The 16334-nt window shown below is 40.9% G+C and overlaps 1 protein-coding gene across 1 annotated transcript in view; it reads right to left on the reverse strand.

Moving 5' to 3' along the window:
* Positions 1–1026: 1026 nt before the first annotated feature.
* The window catches only part of CNTNAP5 (contactin associated protein family member 5), an 883495-nt gene continuing 868187 nt past the window's right edge, over positions 1027–16334 (reverse strand). The window contains exons 22-24 of the mRNA XM_059704743.1: positions 11198–11416; positions 9678–9749; positions 1027–7180 (exon numbers count right to left, since the gene is read on the reverse strand). Of these exons, the coding sequence (XP_059560726.1) occupies positions 6984–7180; positions 9678–9749; positions 11198–11416 (488 nt within the window). The 3' untranslated portion in view covers positions 1027–6983. The remainder of the gene's footprint in view (positions 7181–9677; positions 9750–11197; positions 11417–16334) is intronic.

Below are 16334 nucleotides of genomic sequence, written 5' to 3' on the forward strand. Positions count from 1 at the left end.
TCTGACCTCTTGCCTACTTTTCATAAATAAAGTTTCACTGGAACACAGCCATGCCCATTTGCCTATGCATGGCCACCTTCCTGCACAACAGCAGAGGTGAGCTGTTGCAACAGAGTCTGTCTACAAATCCTAAAATATAGACTCTCTGTTTCTACAGAAAAATCTTAACTGACTCCTTACCCATCATTCATGGAGGCTGAGCATCAGCTCCCCCTCAGCCAGCATTCTTGCTCCCAGAGACCTTTTGCTTCTTCCAGTTGACTGATGGAAGTGACAGCCTGGGATAGCACAGGTCACCAGGAAGCCAGGAAACAACCAGATTCAGAAGGAAAGTGCTTGTTTGGACCTTACTAAACACAAAGTCCCTCACGCAATATAACTATGCCATTTAAGCAAGGTTTGATATTTCTGTGTATTTAGACAGAATAGGGTTATACAGATGACACTGCCATTCAAAGAGAAGAAAGTATGTTAATATTTCCTGTAAAGCTTTTGGGATGGGGTTGGCCAAAAAGGAAATCTATGTCTAGATGTCTATTAATATTATCCCTTAAAGTTTCACTGAATGTTTATTTTATGGGTCTCCCAGAGACTCTCCAGGGCACTGCGATGCTTCTTTTGCATACACGGTACCTTTACATGTGCTCTGAGATTATTCTGGCATTTGAGACAGGGAAGAATATGATGCTAATCAAAATAAGAGAAAATTTAATCCCTAAAACAATTAGCTTCACTTTTGTTCATGGCTTGGGACTACTCTCCTAATTTTTTACTATTATCTGTAAGAGTTTTTCTTTGTCACCAGGGAGGATTGAAGAAAACAGTATTCTCAGGTAATGTTAGATGGGGGGGGGGGGAGTCCCTGACTTTCAGGAATGGAGCGGGCCTACTTTTTTTGTTTTGTTTTGTTTTTGTCATTATGATATGCCCATGGATTTCAGGACTTCAGGGATTTCATCAATGGGGTTTCCAATCAGGATAGATCAGGAGAGTGAATTAGGATTTTTTCTGATCATTTCATATCTAGGTACTCAACCTAGGCACATTCGATCATATGGTGATAGCTCTAAATTTTCTGGAGAAATCCTGATGAAATTAAAATCATGAAAAAAGAGATGTGATTAGAGTAGGGCTGGGAACTGTCAACAATATTAGGCAAAGTGCAGTAAAGAATTCTTCATGCAAAGCCCAGGATGTTGCCTCTTTCCCTAATGTTTGAGCCAATGATCAGAACGTACTAGAGAGACTCCTGAGTTAGGAGCCAGGAGAATGGGAAGAGCTGATGCCACTAGTCCATGGTGGATTCAGTGGCCCTCTTCACCTGGGACAGCTACCAAATTTTGCCACACATTCCTCCTCAACATGTTCCTAGCAGCTGTGCTCGGAACATCAAAACAACTGTTGTCTTAATTCTTGCTCATGTCTGCTTAACCACTTCATGGACTTTCTATGCTACAAAAGACAGACAACTAGCTTACAAAGTACAATATTTCACTAAAAAATGTGCTTTTTTGTTCTTTCTCAGAGTACCTTAGTGCAAAATAAGAGAACATTTACTTAAATAGCAAAAGAGTAAAATATTAAAACCTTATATGATGGTTTCAAATAAATGACACCTCAAAATGGAATGTGTGCCCTTCCCTATTAAACAGATACGTGTATAGAATGTCCTGAAGAAAGCATAAACAGCAGCCCTATTTTTACGAAGTGTTTGTATATGTGTGTATTTGCATTTTTATTCTTTCTAGGAGGTTAAACTATATGGAATTAGGAAAGCATGATAAAACCATGGACAACCAATATCTAAAAACTAGATGGCTTAACAAGTGTGTGGGTGAGGAAATAGGAGGAGATGTTAAGAACAACTGAAGAACAGTGTATGGAAGTAATTCAATTACACTTTGTTTCTTTTAGAGAAAACATTTTCAAACTGCATGAGACACATAAAATAGCACTCAGTTGTGCTCAAAATATTCTGAAAGTTTTGAGTTTGGTTTCAACTTTTTCCATTAACTACTTTTGCATCTGCAGGAAAAAAGGGGCCCTCTTTATTTATTGGGTCAACTTGCGACCTTTAGGAGAACTGAAGACTAAATGCATCCAATCATTTAGGTTAAGTGCATCTCACATTCCCCTGTTCAGGCTGGTGTTACCAGGTGGTTTTGTTAGATTGTAGCTATGGAAGAATTCAAAGAAAACCCAGGTGTTGGTGATCAAACTGTCAATCCTTTTTATAAGAAACTAGAGGCTCAGTGCATGAATTCATGCACCTGTGGGGTCCCTTGGTCTGGCCTGCGGTATTGGGCTGAAACCAGCTCTCCAACATCCCCGGAGGGGTCCTGGATTGCAAAAGGGCACAGACCAGGCTGAGGGACCTCACTGGTGCACAATAGGGGCTGGGGAGGGATGCTGGAGGTTGCTGGGGAGAGACTGTGGGAGGGCTCCAGGGCATGTCTGGCCCATCTCACTCAGTCCTGATTGGCTGGACCCCAGCAGCAAGCTAACCTACTGGTCGGAGCATCTGCTCCCTGGTAGTCAGTGCACATCATAGTGAGTGGTTGAGTGGCCTTAGCATATCATTACCATACTATGCTTTGATTGGTTGAATGGATGATCAGATACTTAGCATATTAGGCTTTTATTATATAGGATAATTCCAATGGTCTGGTTCCTATCTTTCTGAACATCTTGGAAAAGACTCTTTCCTTACAGCCCCCTATGCTACTCCTCTAATTGAATGAGCTTTCTGCTGAGGAGACATGTATGACTCTCAGGATTGAAAAAATTCAGCCAGGGCACAGAGCTGAGACCTCACTTAAATGGACAACAACATTTAGTCACTTATTTGCTCAAAGATACACTTCATCTGGTTCTCAGAATGCTCATCAGGACAAAAGAGAGTTTTAGGAGGAGTTGGAGTACAACAAAGACCCTTAAAAGCATCTGGAAAAGCAATGGCATGCAATAGTTCCTAACTGGATGTTAAAGAAGAACTAATAAAAGAGGAGGAGGGAGCAGAAGTGGAGAAGAGGGTTCCTAAATTGTCACTTAGGACTGGTTGATGGGAAGGGGGCTTTTCAGAATCCCCCAACCAGAAGTGAATAAGTAGAATTCAGCCTCCAGATATACTTTAGAGACAAATACATTTACTCCTGCTGCCCTGAAAGATGAATTCTGTCTCCCCCTGCAGGAACATATCTGCATCAATATGTATTTGCTTTGAGGAGGAGAAAAGCAGCTTATTGAAGGTGAAAGTAATAAACAAGAAAAAAGATTACAAATATTTTCCAGAAATTTGCCCTTTTTTGTTGTTTTTTGTGTTTTTAAGTCTCTAGCAAGGGATTCACAAAAATAACTGTGCAGTACCTTTGTTCTACATTCTATAGCACATTATGCATACCCTACTATAACAAGATACGCTTGTTACAACAAAAAGCGTTAGACTTCAGGCAAGCACAAGGTGTAATTTATATTTCACACCCAAAATCTAGCCCAGCCCCTGGGGTACTGAGTATTGAATAAATACCTCATGAGTGAATCAAGAAAGAAAGATAACAATCTAATTCTTTGTTCTGGTCCTGCTTTATGGTGGCCAAAAGGGTGAAGTTGGCTTATTACCATGCCTGTTAATATTAAAGAGAATAATACCTATTTTAAAAAGCAGCCCCAGGATCCTTAAGATAAATCTCTCATATGCAGTTGAGAGCGAATAGAAGAGGCTAAGCTATTCATAAAAATATATCTAGAGAAGTGACAAGTCTCTAATTCTCCAGATGAATTCTCATAGAAACCCTGGCAATCTAACTTACTGATACAATGAATGATGCAGTGGGTGTTAAATATGCTATATGGTAAACAGATGTACTATTGCTTGCATAAATATATTTGTTTGGTGGAAGGATATCAATGAAATAGCCCCCTTAGAATGTGAAATTACACAGGTATTTTTGGTTTTACTGTATGGTGACCACATTTGATTAATTTTTTGTGTGTGTGTAAACAGCAGTTAACAAAGACTGAAGGTTAAAGTGGAGACTTATGGTAGTCCAGTTGGCCAAGGAAGGCATTCGGAAAATGTGATTACTGAAGCAGGAAGGGTGGTAAAGGAGGGATTAGAAAGATTTCAAAATCCTTTTCGGAGTATAATTGTTCAAAGATTGAAAAACTCACACAATTAAGAAACTGCACAAAACTACATGGATTGTGGTACCACTGAGAAAAGACAGGCAGAGTTGGCACTATTTCTAACTGAAAATTGAGTTTTCTTTGGAGGAGGCAGCTCACTTGCTGTCATATGCATCTAGTACAGTGATGGCAAACCTTTTGAGCTCGGTGAGTCAGCATTTTGAAAAACCCTAACTTAACTCTAGTGCCGTGTCACATATAGAAATTTTTTGATATTTGCAACCATAGTAAAACAAAGATTTATATTTTTGTTATTTATTTTATATATTTAAACACCATTTAACAAAGAAAAATCAACCAAAAAAATGAGTTCGCTTGTCACCTCTATCACGCGTGTCATAGGTTCGCCATCACTGATCTAGTAAAAGAAGGTTTGCCGAGTTTATGAAATAATTCCTCCCTGTAAAGGTATTTCTACTGCAGCCCTGAGACTCTCTTCTAAGAGTGGCATGCAGAGTGAGCTGTCTTGTCATGTCATTTGTTTTCGGGCCTAGGATATGTAGTGTGTGGTATATAGAGTCTGCATATGCAGGGAGCTACACTGGCAGGTTCTCAGTGGCAAGGACGGGGCATTGCAAATTCTTCACCTGCAGAACTGCCTATGATCATATATATGTAGATGAGAAAAGCAAATACTCTACGTTGGCCTGACTAGTCCTCCACTTCTTCCGTCAGCACTGCATCAGCAAAATATCAGCCTTGTTTTTTCCAGCTTTATTATTCACACCTTCCATTTCATTATCAGAGAGGCTTCAGGCTAAACCCACTACATTTCATGGAGACTTTTATCTCCCGGGACAAAGGACTGAATAGCCTAGCGAATGGCTGATTCATACAGACTTTTTATAGAAATAGAAAACTCAAAAGTAAAAGTGGAAATAGGAAAGGACAGCGCAGGAGAAAACAGTATTTAAAGACCTTTTCTCCTATTAGTAGATCATTCATCTTATTAAAGTAGAAGAAAAAAAACGGTGCCTTTGTTAGAATCACATTAAAACAAATTTACTGGCAAAAAGATATAATGGAAGTGATGAAATGATTAAGTAACAGTTCGGAGACAATTTCAAGGAGAGCCTGTGTAATTAGAACATCTTAAAGTTGAGAAATAGATTACAAACGAAATCTTTACACCACGTTCTCTGAGAGCAGAGTCGGAAAAATCCGAAAACCAGAAGCCAGTGTGTGCCTCGCTCGGAGCCTCCTCGCGCAGGGCTGCCTTAACCCCGGGGACAAGATGGACAGCCCACTGTCAGGACCGGGAACAGTGAGGCGGTGATTGTTTCCCCCATCGAATCTGCCTTGTAAAGAGAAGCAGCAAGAACGCTCCACTTCTGCGCATCATTATATGGGCTTGCCCGCATCCTGGAGCATTTATATTGCTTCCCCTTATGTTTTTCTCCAAGTTGGCCCAGAGGCAAAGGGGGAGGGATATTGCTGCAGCAAAATGGCCAGCATTCCTACCTCCACCTGGTGAGTGAGCTCAGTGCCTTCTTGAAGGAATGATTGTGTTTCTCCGATGCTTTGTCATCAAAGGGGAAAAGACTAGGAAATCTGTCACCGCCTTGTCTAGCACATTATGCCTTTAAGAAGCCGTGTGTATGTATGTGTGTGAGTGTGCACGTGTGCAGATTTGAAAATGTGATGTGCTCCAGAGCCCAGGGGCTCCTCTGAAGGTTAGCAGGGAGGATTGGCTGTAGCTAACCATGCCTCAGGCCAGTGCATCCTGAACCTCCTATAAGCTGGTTCGATGGACAGGGGGGTCATCACACTTGCTCCGAAATATACAACCTGCATCTACTTTCTTCACAAGATGTCCAGTGAGGAGATGGAGGGGAAAAATTGTGTTTGGTTGGTATTTTTCTTCTTTTGTGTTTTTTTTAAGCGAAATTAAGATGGCTTAAGCTCATTCATGGAACCAATTTAAACTGTTATTTGAATGTTTTATATTTCAGATATATATATAGTTAATTATATATATAGTTAATAATCCCAGAACTAACCTAGCTAACATTTCTTATGAAGTTGGCTGAGGCATTTTTGAAGTTATGGAACATCTTCCTAGCAGCACTCTTCCTCCTCTGAGTGTTAAGCCCCTATTCCCATGCTTCCTCTAATGTTAGGCTGGAGTATGCTGTTCAGTGTGTCGGCCCTGGAGAGAGTGGTAAGGCAGGAGCACAAGGACAGCTCACTGCAATCAGGACCCCTATGTTTAAAAATACTCAGGGGATAAGAGTCAGAGTTAAAAGAGGTTATGAGTTAGGTTAATGGGATTCCTATGATACAGATATTAACACAAAACAATCCTCTCTTGTTCCTTTTAAAATGGCACTGAAGGAATCCAGGCCTCTAGCATCTTCTTTCCTACCCTCAGTTCCCTGGTCGGAATGAACTTGAGATAGGGAGGATTTCAAAGATGGCTGATAATAGCTAAGTCAAACTCAGGTTCAAAGTAAGCCTGCTGGACGGATGGCAGCGAACCGAAGGTGCATCTGAGAAACGAATACAGAACTGAATATGCACACGTGCACACCGTGCACACGTGTCTCTTCCTTGTCTAGAAGTCAAGTCAGTCTCGAGTGTTCATTACCATCACAGTAGGTTTGTCAAAGAGGAAGACAGTGGCCATAGCTGCCTGGTCTTCTGGGCTGGGTCAGGGGTAAATGCCATGTTTGATGCAGGTATGATCCGAAAATAAATGGGGAACAAATAAGAAAAAGAAAAGTACCAGAATTAAGAGACAGAGAAAGAGGAGGAGAAAAAATTAACAACAAAAGAGTATTAGTTGACCCTGTAGATTTTCAAATGAAGTATTCCCGCTTGCACTCGCTCACTGTATTTTGCAAGTCAATGTCATTTCTGAAGGAACTGTCCAAGTTTGCTGGGTATTCCTTCTCCTTTATCTGGTTCGTGCGATGTGACTGCTTATGCCGGTAAAGGAACCTCACCATGATACCCACGATGGAGAAGATGATGAATATCACCACCGCGATTACTCCTGTGGAGAAAGGGGGCGATGAGAGAAAAACATTGTCACAGCTCATCCACTCCAGAGAGATGATTCAGTCAGACAAGGAAGCCACTTAGGAGGAAACAAAAGAAAATAAAACAAAACAGCAATAAAACTCTGCCACAGGCCCAGAAATAAAGAGCAGCTGAAACACCTGCAGTCTTCAATTACAAAAAGCATCCTCCTCCAGAATAGGGAGAAAGCCAGTTTACATCAGCGGTTGTATTTAATGGACTAAGATTGCTATGAAATAAAGAGACTAGCAAAATATTTTATTAAATTTCTTCAAGACCCTCTTTAAAGAATGTGACAGAATCAGTTGCAATTAACACATTTTTTGTCACCTTGCAAATAAGCATTTTATGACTACTTTTGCATCCTAGGGAATAATATTTAACTATCTCACATCACAATAATGCTCTCCTGACGTAAACGTGGTGATGGTATAGGTTTGCTTTGCTAAAATGTTTTATTAATAACAAAATGCTTCTCAAACATTTAGGGCATTCCTACCCTGCTCTGCATGCTTCCAGGCACAGGTTAGCTAGAGACGGCATGCCTCTGTCCTTCGGAAATGCAAAGCCAGCTGAAATGCAAGTTTCTGCCCAATTGTGTCAGATTCCTCCTGCTTTGCTTGTTTGTGATTTTACTGGGCCTACTTGGCAAATCGCCCTTGCTGACCTCTAAGGGCTTATTTCTGTCTTTGCCAGGAAGCCTCTTGGGATATGAAGAGCAAACTCAGCAAAGGGATATTAGAAATGTGGACGCTGCCACTTCTAAAAGGAGGATGTGTCTACACGGGAATGGAGGCTTCTCAACATTAACATTTGAAAACTATTTATTCTTTAAGTTATTACAAATATTGTTGAAATATTAGTATGTAACCTGTTTTCCTTTAAGTAGGATAGATATTGGTAAACTATGTTTATTTAACAAAGTTATTTTTGAACACCCTGCATTGTGATTTATGTGATCAGGAACTTTAGAGAGTTAAAAACATTAAATGCATATCCTCTCTGGATTTTTATCAGAGCGGAGGCCCTGATTAAGACAGCTTACCTTTGGAAATAAAGCATTATGCAATGTCTGCCACGCTTTTAGAACCAGACAGAGTGAAACCTCCTAAGTTAACAAACCTATGAATGAGCTGGGCGGTGGGTGATCCCAGGAACAGCTGAGCCTTAGGAGATGAAACACAAACTGGCTGCTCCTCCCAGCACACGCGGTACTCAGAGTGGGAGGCTGCGCCAGCTTCCGAGAGTCCCCTGGGCGTGGGATGACTTTCTTGCTCTTACAGATACTTACGAAAAGATGTACACAGGTGGGAAAAGGCGAGCGGTCACATAAGTCTTTTCTCCACTTGTCAAATGAGAAATTAATTACGGGAAGCGAAACAGGCACCAAATTATTTTCTACATTCCTTGGTGCCAAACTACAATCAAGTTGGACTCTCTTCCCTGATGCGGAAATTCATGTCAGACATTTTAGGACCTTCCTTAAGGAGGCAGGTTTCCTTTCCTCACAATCCCACTGCGATGCTGCGCCTTTGAGCTCCCACAGCTGTTTGCCCTTCCCCTCAAAGCACTGCTCATGGCCTCCATGTTGTCTGTTTATTCGGCCTGCCCCCGACCAGACCAAGAGCTCTTTAAGAGCAGTGCCCATATCTTTCACCCTCTATTTCTATACTGAGCACAAGCCCTGACCCAAAGTTGGGGCTCATCAAATAGAAGTTAAATCAGTGGCTACTGCCATCTTTTAAAAGAACCCCACCTAAGTGCCAGAGGCAGTGGTCCTCAGATGGAAATGAATTTACTATCTCACAGGCATCTGCCAATTAACAGGTTTGGGAGGCAATCTGTGTTGCAAGACTCAGATGGAAAAATCAAGACTATTGGAGGCTGCAGAAAGCTGAGGCGAATGAAAGGGGTTGGGAGGCCAGCAGGCAGTGAGACAATGGAAAGTCAAGGGAGTGGGGGAGCTGAGCTCACCTCAGAGCAACCAAGATCTGCATCTGTACCATGTGCTGCTGGGTAGAAACTACAGTCTGAGGGCTTCACATCCAGCTCATTAGATCCAACCCCAATCACTTATGGAGCAACCCAACAGGATGCAGCTTCCCCCATCTGTCTACTCCAGTATGGCCCTTTCCCATATGTAATTTTACTGGTTTGCTTTGCTTGTGCTTCAGGAAAATAGACACCGGGATGAGAGGATTACAATGCACCCTGCCTGTCTCTAAGTAAAGTATCCAGCTGTTGAGTCAGCAGTCAGCTGCCTGAGGGTTAGGGTGGGGTGCATCCGTGGTGCATCCATGGAGCTGCTGGCGCCATACAGCACACAGAACTGCTTGTGAAAAGGCTCATGGACTTGCAGGAACAGTGGGGTTCTGGGTCCTGGATGGCATTAAGGAAGGATTCAGATACATTTATCCAAAGTACAGAATTACTTGTGCCCTTTTTGCTTTCATCAACAAAGAATGGTTTACCTCCAATGACAGCTGAGTCACTTTGAATTGCATTGCTGAGTGGTTCCCGCTCATCTCTCTTCCCAAATGGATCTGAAAGAAGTAAGAAACAGGAGCCTTCACTCCTCACTGAAAGTCCTGGGAAGGGGACTATTGCACGGAGTTGGGATGACACACCTGAGGATGAGACCAATTGCTCTCAAATGATGGTGAGTTGGGAAGTTGGGGAAAAATCAAGCAGACATTCATAAAAAAAGCATTTGAAACACATACTTAATACCCATAGTTGCATGACCTGGTAAGATTCTATGTAATTTGTAAGATCAGTGCGCTTAAAACAGATGATGGCAGTACCCTGCCCATGTGTGCTGTGGCCTACTGCTTCCCTCTTGGCTTACCCTCTGTGCTTGGTTGGACAGTCCCTACGCATGACAATGGCTTCTCACCTCAAGCACACATGCCCCTCTGCTTCTGCTGCAAGAGGACCCTGAGCCCATTGACAGGGAGGGATAAAAGTGCTGAAGAATTAATATCTCAAACCCTCACCAAGGAGAGGGGATTTTACTTTATGGACATTAGCATACATGGGATAAGGAAAAGTACACTGCATTTAAAAGCACATATATGTGGGTTTGAGTTACTGCTCTGCCATTTGGTCCAGTGACATTGAGCTAGATACAAGTTTACATAATCTGCAAATGCATTAATAGATGACACTTATTAATAACACCCATACATATGCATAGAGTACATGTGAGATTTCCAGGACCTGTAGCATCTGTCACTATGATCATTTAATCCTTAGAAAAAGATGATAGCATGAATACTCTTTATTTTTCCTGTTTCACAGATAAGGGCATTACATTGATGCCAATAATTAACTTGTCCAGAGCCCTAGAGTTCATTCATAGGAGATTTGGAACTAAATCAGGGCTGGCCGACTGTCACATTCGGGTTCTTTCTATTTCACCTCGTTGCTGCAGGAAAATGCAGAGATCAGAGTGAGCAGGCAGCAAAACTCAGCCCTTTCTGTGCTTATATTTAATAACTTATTTAGCAGTTAATTACCACACTAGATTAAAACAAATACCAGGAGCACCTCAAGACATCCAGGATGATCATGAATACGACAAGATAAAATAGGTACTTTACGGAGTGTAAAACAGATGTATGTGTGGATGAAAGTGCTGCAGGGCTTTCCTATATTAAAAAAGTAGGTTTTAATCACATGACTTATATTAGTCAACAGCCAGCTTGCCTTTCTGAGCCCTAAACTCTTTAATCCTTAGAGGAGCAGCCATTTTAAACAGTAGTAATTAACATATGCAAATACGTTTTTAGTTCTAAGTACTCATTGTATTAAAAGTAGGACTACATTAATATATATGAAAATTACCCATGAGAAATCAATCATACTTTTTAACCACCTATATTCATACAAGGTAAGGAATTGAGTAATATTGATCTTTAACCTGGAAGCTTTTGAAGACATCACAAGTAGTGCTACTGGTGTAAGTTCCACTGGGTATTCTCTTGTGTACCTGAGGAAGAATGCACCGTAGTCACTGCATTCACATCCGAATCCGTCCCAGAGCCACAGCTGGCTTCTCTCAGGGCTCCTTGAATGATCACAGGTGCGATGGTCGCGTGGCGCAGAGCTGCCTTCAGCGGTGCTATGTGGTTGTACTGGACTGAAGACAGGCACCCAACAAAACCCAGGCTGTTTGCTTTAGCGACTTCAGAATCTAATCCGACATTCTCTGCAACATGAAAGACAAGGGCCTTTCTTTTTCAAACTATGCTCCATATCTTCTTAAAAAAAATCTTTATTGTTTACATTTTATCTTTAATATTATTTTGTTTTAGTTTCAGGTGTTCAGCATAGTGGTTAAACAATCATATACTTTACAAAGTGATCTCCCTAGTATTTGCAGTATCCACCTGAAACAATCCATATATATAAAAGGCTAATATGCAAAGTGTCCCCTCGGGAGTTTGACCGGGAGACTGGGAATTCAATTGCTTGCTATGATGTGTGCTGACCACCAGGGGGTAGCGTGGAACTAAGGGAGGCCCCAGTCAGCAGATGGAAGCCAGAAGGCCACGATCGGCCCTGATTGCCAGCCTGGCCTAGAGACCCTACCCATGCACAAATTTCCTGCACTGGGCCTCTAGTTTATATTTATAATATTCCCTATGATATACTTTACATCCCCAAATATTTTGTGACTGCCAATTTGTACTTAAACTCTTTACCTTTTTTTACCCAATCCCCCAGTCCTCCTTCCTCTGGCAACCATCTTATCTTCTTTTACATAATGCCTGAAATCACAGATATTACCTTATTTTTGAATTAGGGAAATTACCCCCTATCTCTTTCTATGTCCTCTCCCCAAACTCTCCTTCCACTAAAGCATCAATATATCAACCACAGAGTGTTAAAAAAAAAATCCTGCTTGGGCCATCTCTGCTTTGAGACAATGTTTCAAACTTTCAAATTTTATTCACATATTTTATGAGCTGTAACAAAGACAATAAATCTTTTTTACACTCTATATGTTTTATAGAATGTATATCATTATGTCCATCACCATTTATCAATGAATGCTGGTAATTAGTTCAAACATACTACAATGCTCATTACAACATTTAACTCAAACATATAGAAGGAAAATAAGTGAAAAGAGGCAGACAGAGATTATAAGTCAAAGTGGTCCTCCCAGAAGTTTATCACATTCAAATGTGCTAAGTGACCTGTGTAGATGGACCTTCTCAGTACGGTCCATGGTATTCATTGGTGAGCCTAGATTTTCTAAAACAGCATTCAATCTCCCAAAGTATCTTTGAGTATTTATAAAAGAAGAAGAGGCAAACATTTGCAACTCACAGAAAGACCAATGTCTCATTTTCTTCAAGGTTTATAGTAAGATTACTCAGTGGCCCATTCTTTTTACCAGGAATCATTTGAACAAATTGCTATGATGGAATCCTATAAAACTATAATACACAATGAGCCTTTTTTGTCTTGAGGTGTTAATAGTTTTGACACTCCTAGATGTTTCAAATAGTTATTTTATTATGATGATTTATTTTTTAAAATATATTTTTATTGATTTCAGAGAGGAAAGTAGAGGGAGAGAGAGACAGAAACATCAATGATGAGAGAGAATGGTATGACAATTTAGTTTTTGGAAGAGGGCAGAGACTTTCCTCTCTACCATTATAGATTATAACATTTCAATTCATAAACAGTCAATGAGTGCTTCCCTGGATTTCTAAGCAAGCATTTTGTTGGCAGCATTTAGAAAAAGATGCAATAAGAATATGGAAGAAAATGATAAATCGACATCCCTTAATTCTTTTTCTAGTTTTGCTCTCTTTATACTCTCCCTCTTTAAGCAAAGCATATTGGTGAAACAATCATATACTTCACAAAATGATCTCCCCAGTATTTGCAGTACCCACATGTAAATATCACTAACTTGTCATTCTTCTCACAGGAAAAAGGAAACAAGACATGTGAATTAATGTTATATGGCCATGTAACAAATTACCATAAATTTAAACTAAACAGCATAAAGCAACACACATTTACGGTCTTATATTCTGTAGAAGTCTTGACATGGGTCTTACTGTACTAAAACCAAGGTGCTACAAGGCTACATTTCTTCTAGAGTTTCCAGGGGAGAATGCATTTCTTTGCCTTTTCTGGATCCTAAAAGTCACCATGTTCCTCGGCTTATAGCTGTCTTTTTCTACCTTCAGAGCCAGCAAAGTTCTATTTGTTGTGCCTTCCTTCTAGTACATCTACAAATAATTCTATTTTTCCCCCTCTTCTATTTTTAAGGACCATTGCAATTCCACTGGGATCACCCAGATAATCTTGGGTGATTACCTCATTTTAAGGCCAGCTGGTTAGCAACAGTAAGTTTGTTTGCAAACTTAACTCCTCTTACCCTTGGCCTAACACATTCACAGGTTCTGAGAGTTAGGACTTGGATGTCTTTGTGGGTCATTATTCTTCCCACCACTCCAGGTCTGGGATTCTGTGAGAACTCTCCAGGTATCCTGCAGTGTTGGTGCAGAGTCACTACTTACTACTGGAATAATTCATTGGTTTATTTCTCATTATAGCTTTAAATGTCATCATCTCATAAAAGATTTCTTGGACAGTGTTATGCAACAGTCTTCCAGACCAAGAAGCTTTAAGACTGGGTGCTATTTGCTGAATGGCTCCAAAAATCAATGTAACGAGCTGTAATTCAGAATTCATGGTAGCTACTGATTGACAGTTATCAAGGGATAGAATTATAGAGCAGAAGTATGTAGAGGAAGAGGTCAAAGGAAAGTATAAACTGGCATGATGTTTTGCTCTGTAGGATTTGGAAGCAGTGGAAAGGGACATGTCATTGTAGCTATACCTTGCGAGTGCAAGTTAAAAGTACCAGACCTCATTCCCAGAACCCAGTGAGAAAGAAGCCCAGCCTGCTGGGAAGGTCTTTGAAGTTCATCACTATGATGAATCCCATGAATACAAGCTCCAGGTACAAGAATAGGCACATGGATGAATCAGGGGAAATACCAGAAAATGACATTTTCTCCTTAAAGAAAGAACTGTTTTAAATAAAGTCTTATTTCTGAGGAAGTATATTTATTCTAGATGTATAATAATCATGAAAACTTTGAGATGTTTCTTAACAGAAAGAAAGAGAACATGAATTCCTCATAGGAGAAAATACTCTCAGTATGAGGCCTGATATAATGATTTTTCAGATTCTTACAGAGATAGGCAAACAAATTTAGGATGGTTTCAAATTATTTTTATAATCTCGTTAAGGGAGAATGTGGTACAGAGAAGTTCTTTGCTAAAATAATTAAAAGCTTCAAGTACTCAATATTCACTGTCTATTAAATAACTACTGTATAACTACACTACTTGTTTTAAAAGTATAATTACTGTTCTCCTAAAAATTTCTTTCATTTATATTCTATTATCATTCAAAATTTACAGATGAAAACACTGACCATCTTAAAAGTTAAAAGATGCACAGAGGCTCATTTGGTAAAGTTGAGATTTAAACCAAAGTCTCTATGCCTGGAAATGCCAAACTCTTTATCTACACTGTGATGCTTTCTTAAAAATCTCTCAGAAACATCCTAGGCAGAGTAAGATATTTTAACATAAATTAGTTAAGAGATAGTTAGCACAAAATAAGAAAAGCACAAGTAATTTTGGTTGAATGCTTCCCAAAACTCAGTAAACTCAATTATATTAAAGATACAGTGAATTTCCTAATCCATTTTATTCAGTTTTTAGGTTACTGCTGCATTATATTCATAAGGAACAAGATGAGGGGACTGTGGTATGTGTTGAGCTGAAGAGTGATATGGAAGACAGACTTGACAATAAGTGTGGCTCCACAGAGGACGTGGAAGGAGGGTGTGATCAAGGCCCCACCTTGGGGACTGCCTTTGTTCTGTTTCTCATTCTTTCCAACATTTACTGCTAACATATAAAAGTTCCAACCAATCAAGAATTATAAGGTTTCTTCACAGAATATGTACCACCACCATGAGAAACCACAGGTATCTTATAAAAATCAACCACCTACAGAATATCTTATTTGAAAACTAGAGGCCTGGTGCACAGATTCGTACACTGGTGGAGTCCCTCAGCCTGGCCTGCACCCTCTCACAATCCGGGACCTCTCAGGGGATGGCAGAGGCCTGGTGCATGGATTCAGCCCCTTCCCCGCAGGCCAGGCCAAGGGACCCCACCAGTGTACAAATCCATGCACCAGGCCTCTAGTATGCATATAAGATCTTTGGTTAATCTCTTCCCACCTTCTCACCTCCCCCCTTCCCTCAGAGATTCATCAGTCTGTTCCATGTTTCCATGCCTGTGTATTGAGCATCTGCCCCCTAGTGGTCAGTGCATGTCATAGCTACCAGTTGAACTGTCGAACTGAGGAACAGTCGAACAGTCGGACACTTAGCATATTAGAGGGAACCTATTTCCCTGGCCACAGACGCTGGTGCCCTGGACCACAGGGCTGGCAGCTTCTCCAGGTGGCTGCAGCCTGGGACCTCGGGCGGGTGGCTTGTCCGTCTCCTGGGCCACAGCCAGCCGCAGGCACTGGTGCCTGGACCAAAGGTGGGCGGCTTCTTCTTCTGGCGGCTTCTTCTTCTTCTGTGCTTCCAGGGAGGGCAGTCAGTTATGTGTATATGTGTGTGCATGCAAACATAGGCATGTACACGTGTGTATGTGGAAATCTGCTGGGCAAGTCAAAACCATAGAAGAGTTGCCCCCCATCTCTTGAATATTCCAGAGATATCCCCCACTTTTTTATTCTATCACTACTGGAGAGTCAGTATTTTCAGCCAGCCAGCCAGTGACTCTCTCAGTGTCTATTTCTGACTTCTTCTTTCCCTGTCTGTCTTCCAACCCCTAATCATATTTCCACCTGGATGCATCATTTTTACTCCCAATATTCTATATAGAGAAGGAGTCAGGATGGTGTCTTCCCATGAATAGTACTCAGTAAAAAACCAATTGCATTTTAGTTGGGCAATGCCCCTACCCACCCTTCAAATCCCTTTCACCATGCATTTCTGTTTCCCTTTTTGTTTGTTGGATTGTTCTGCTGCTCCTTCTCCTCACCCCACCACCCTTGGATC

Source organism: Myotis daubentonii, chromosome 7 (assembly GCF_963259705.1).
Source record: "Myotis daubentonii chromosome 7, mMyoDau2.1, whole genome shotgun sequence".
Classification (NCBI taxonomy): domain Eukaryota; kingdom Metazoa; phylum Chordata; class Mammalia; order Chiroptera; family Vespertilionidae; genus Myotis; species Myotis daubentonii.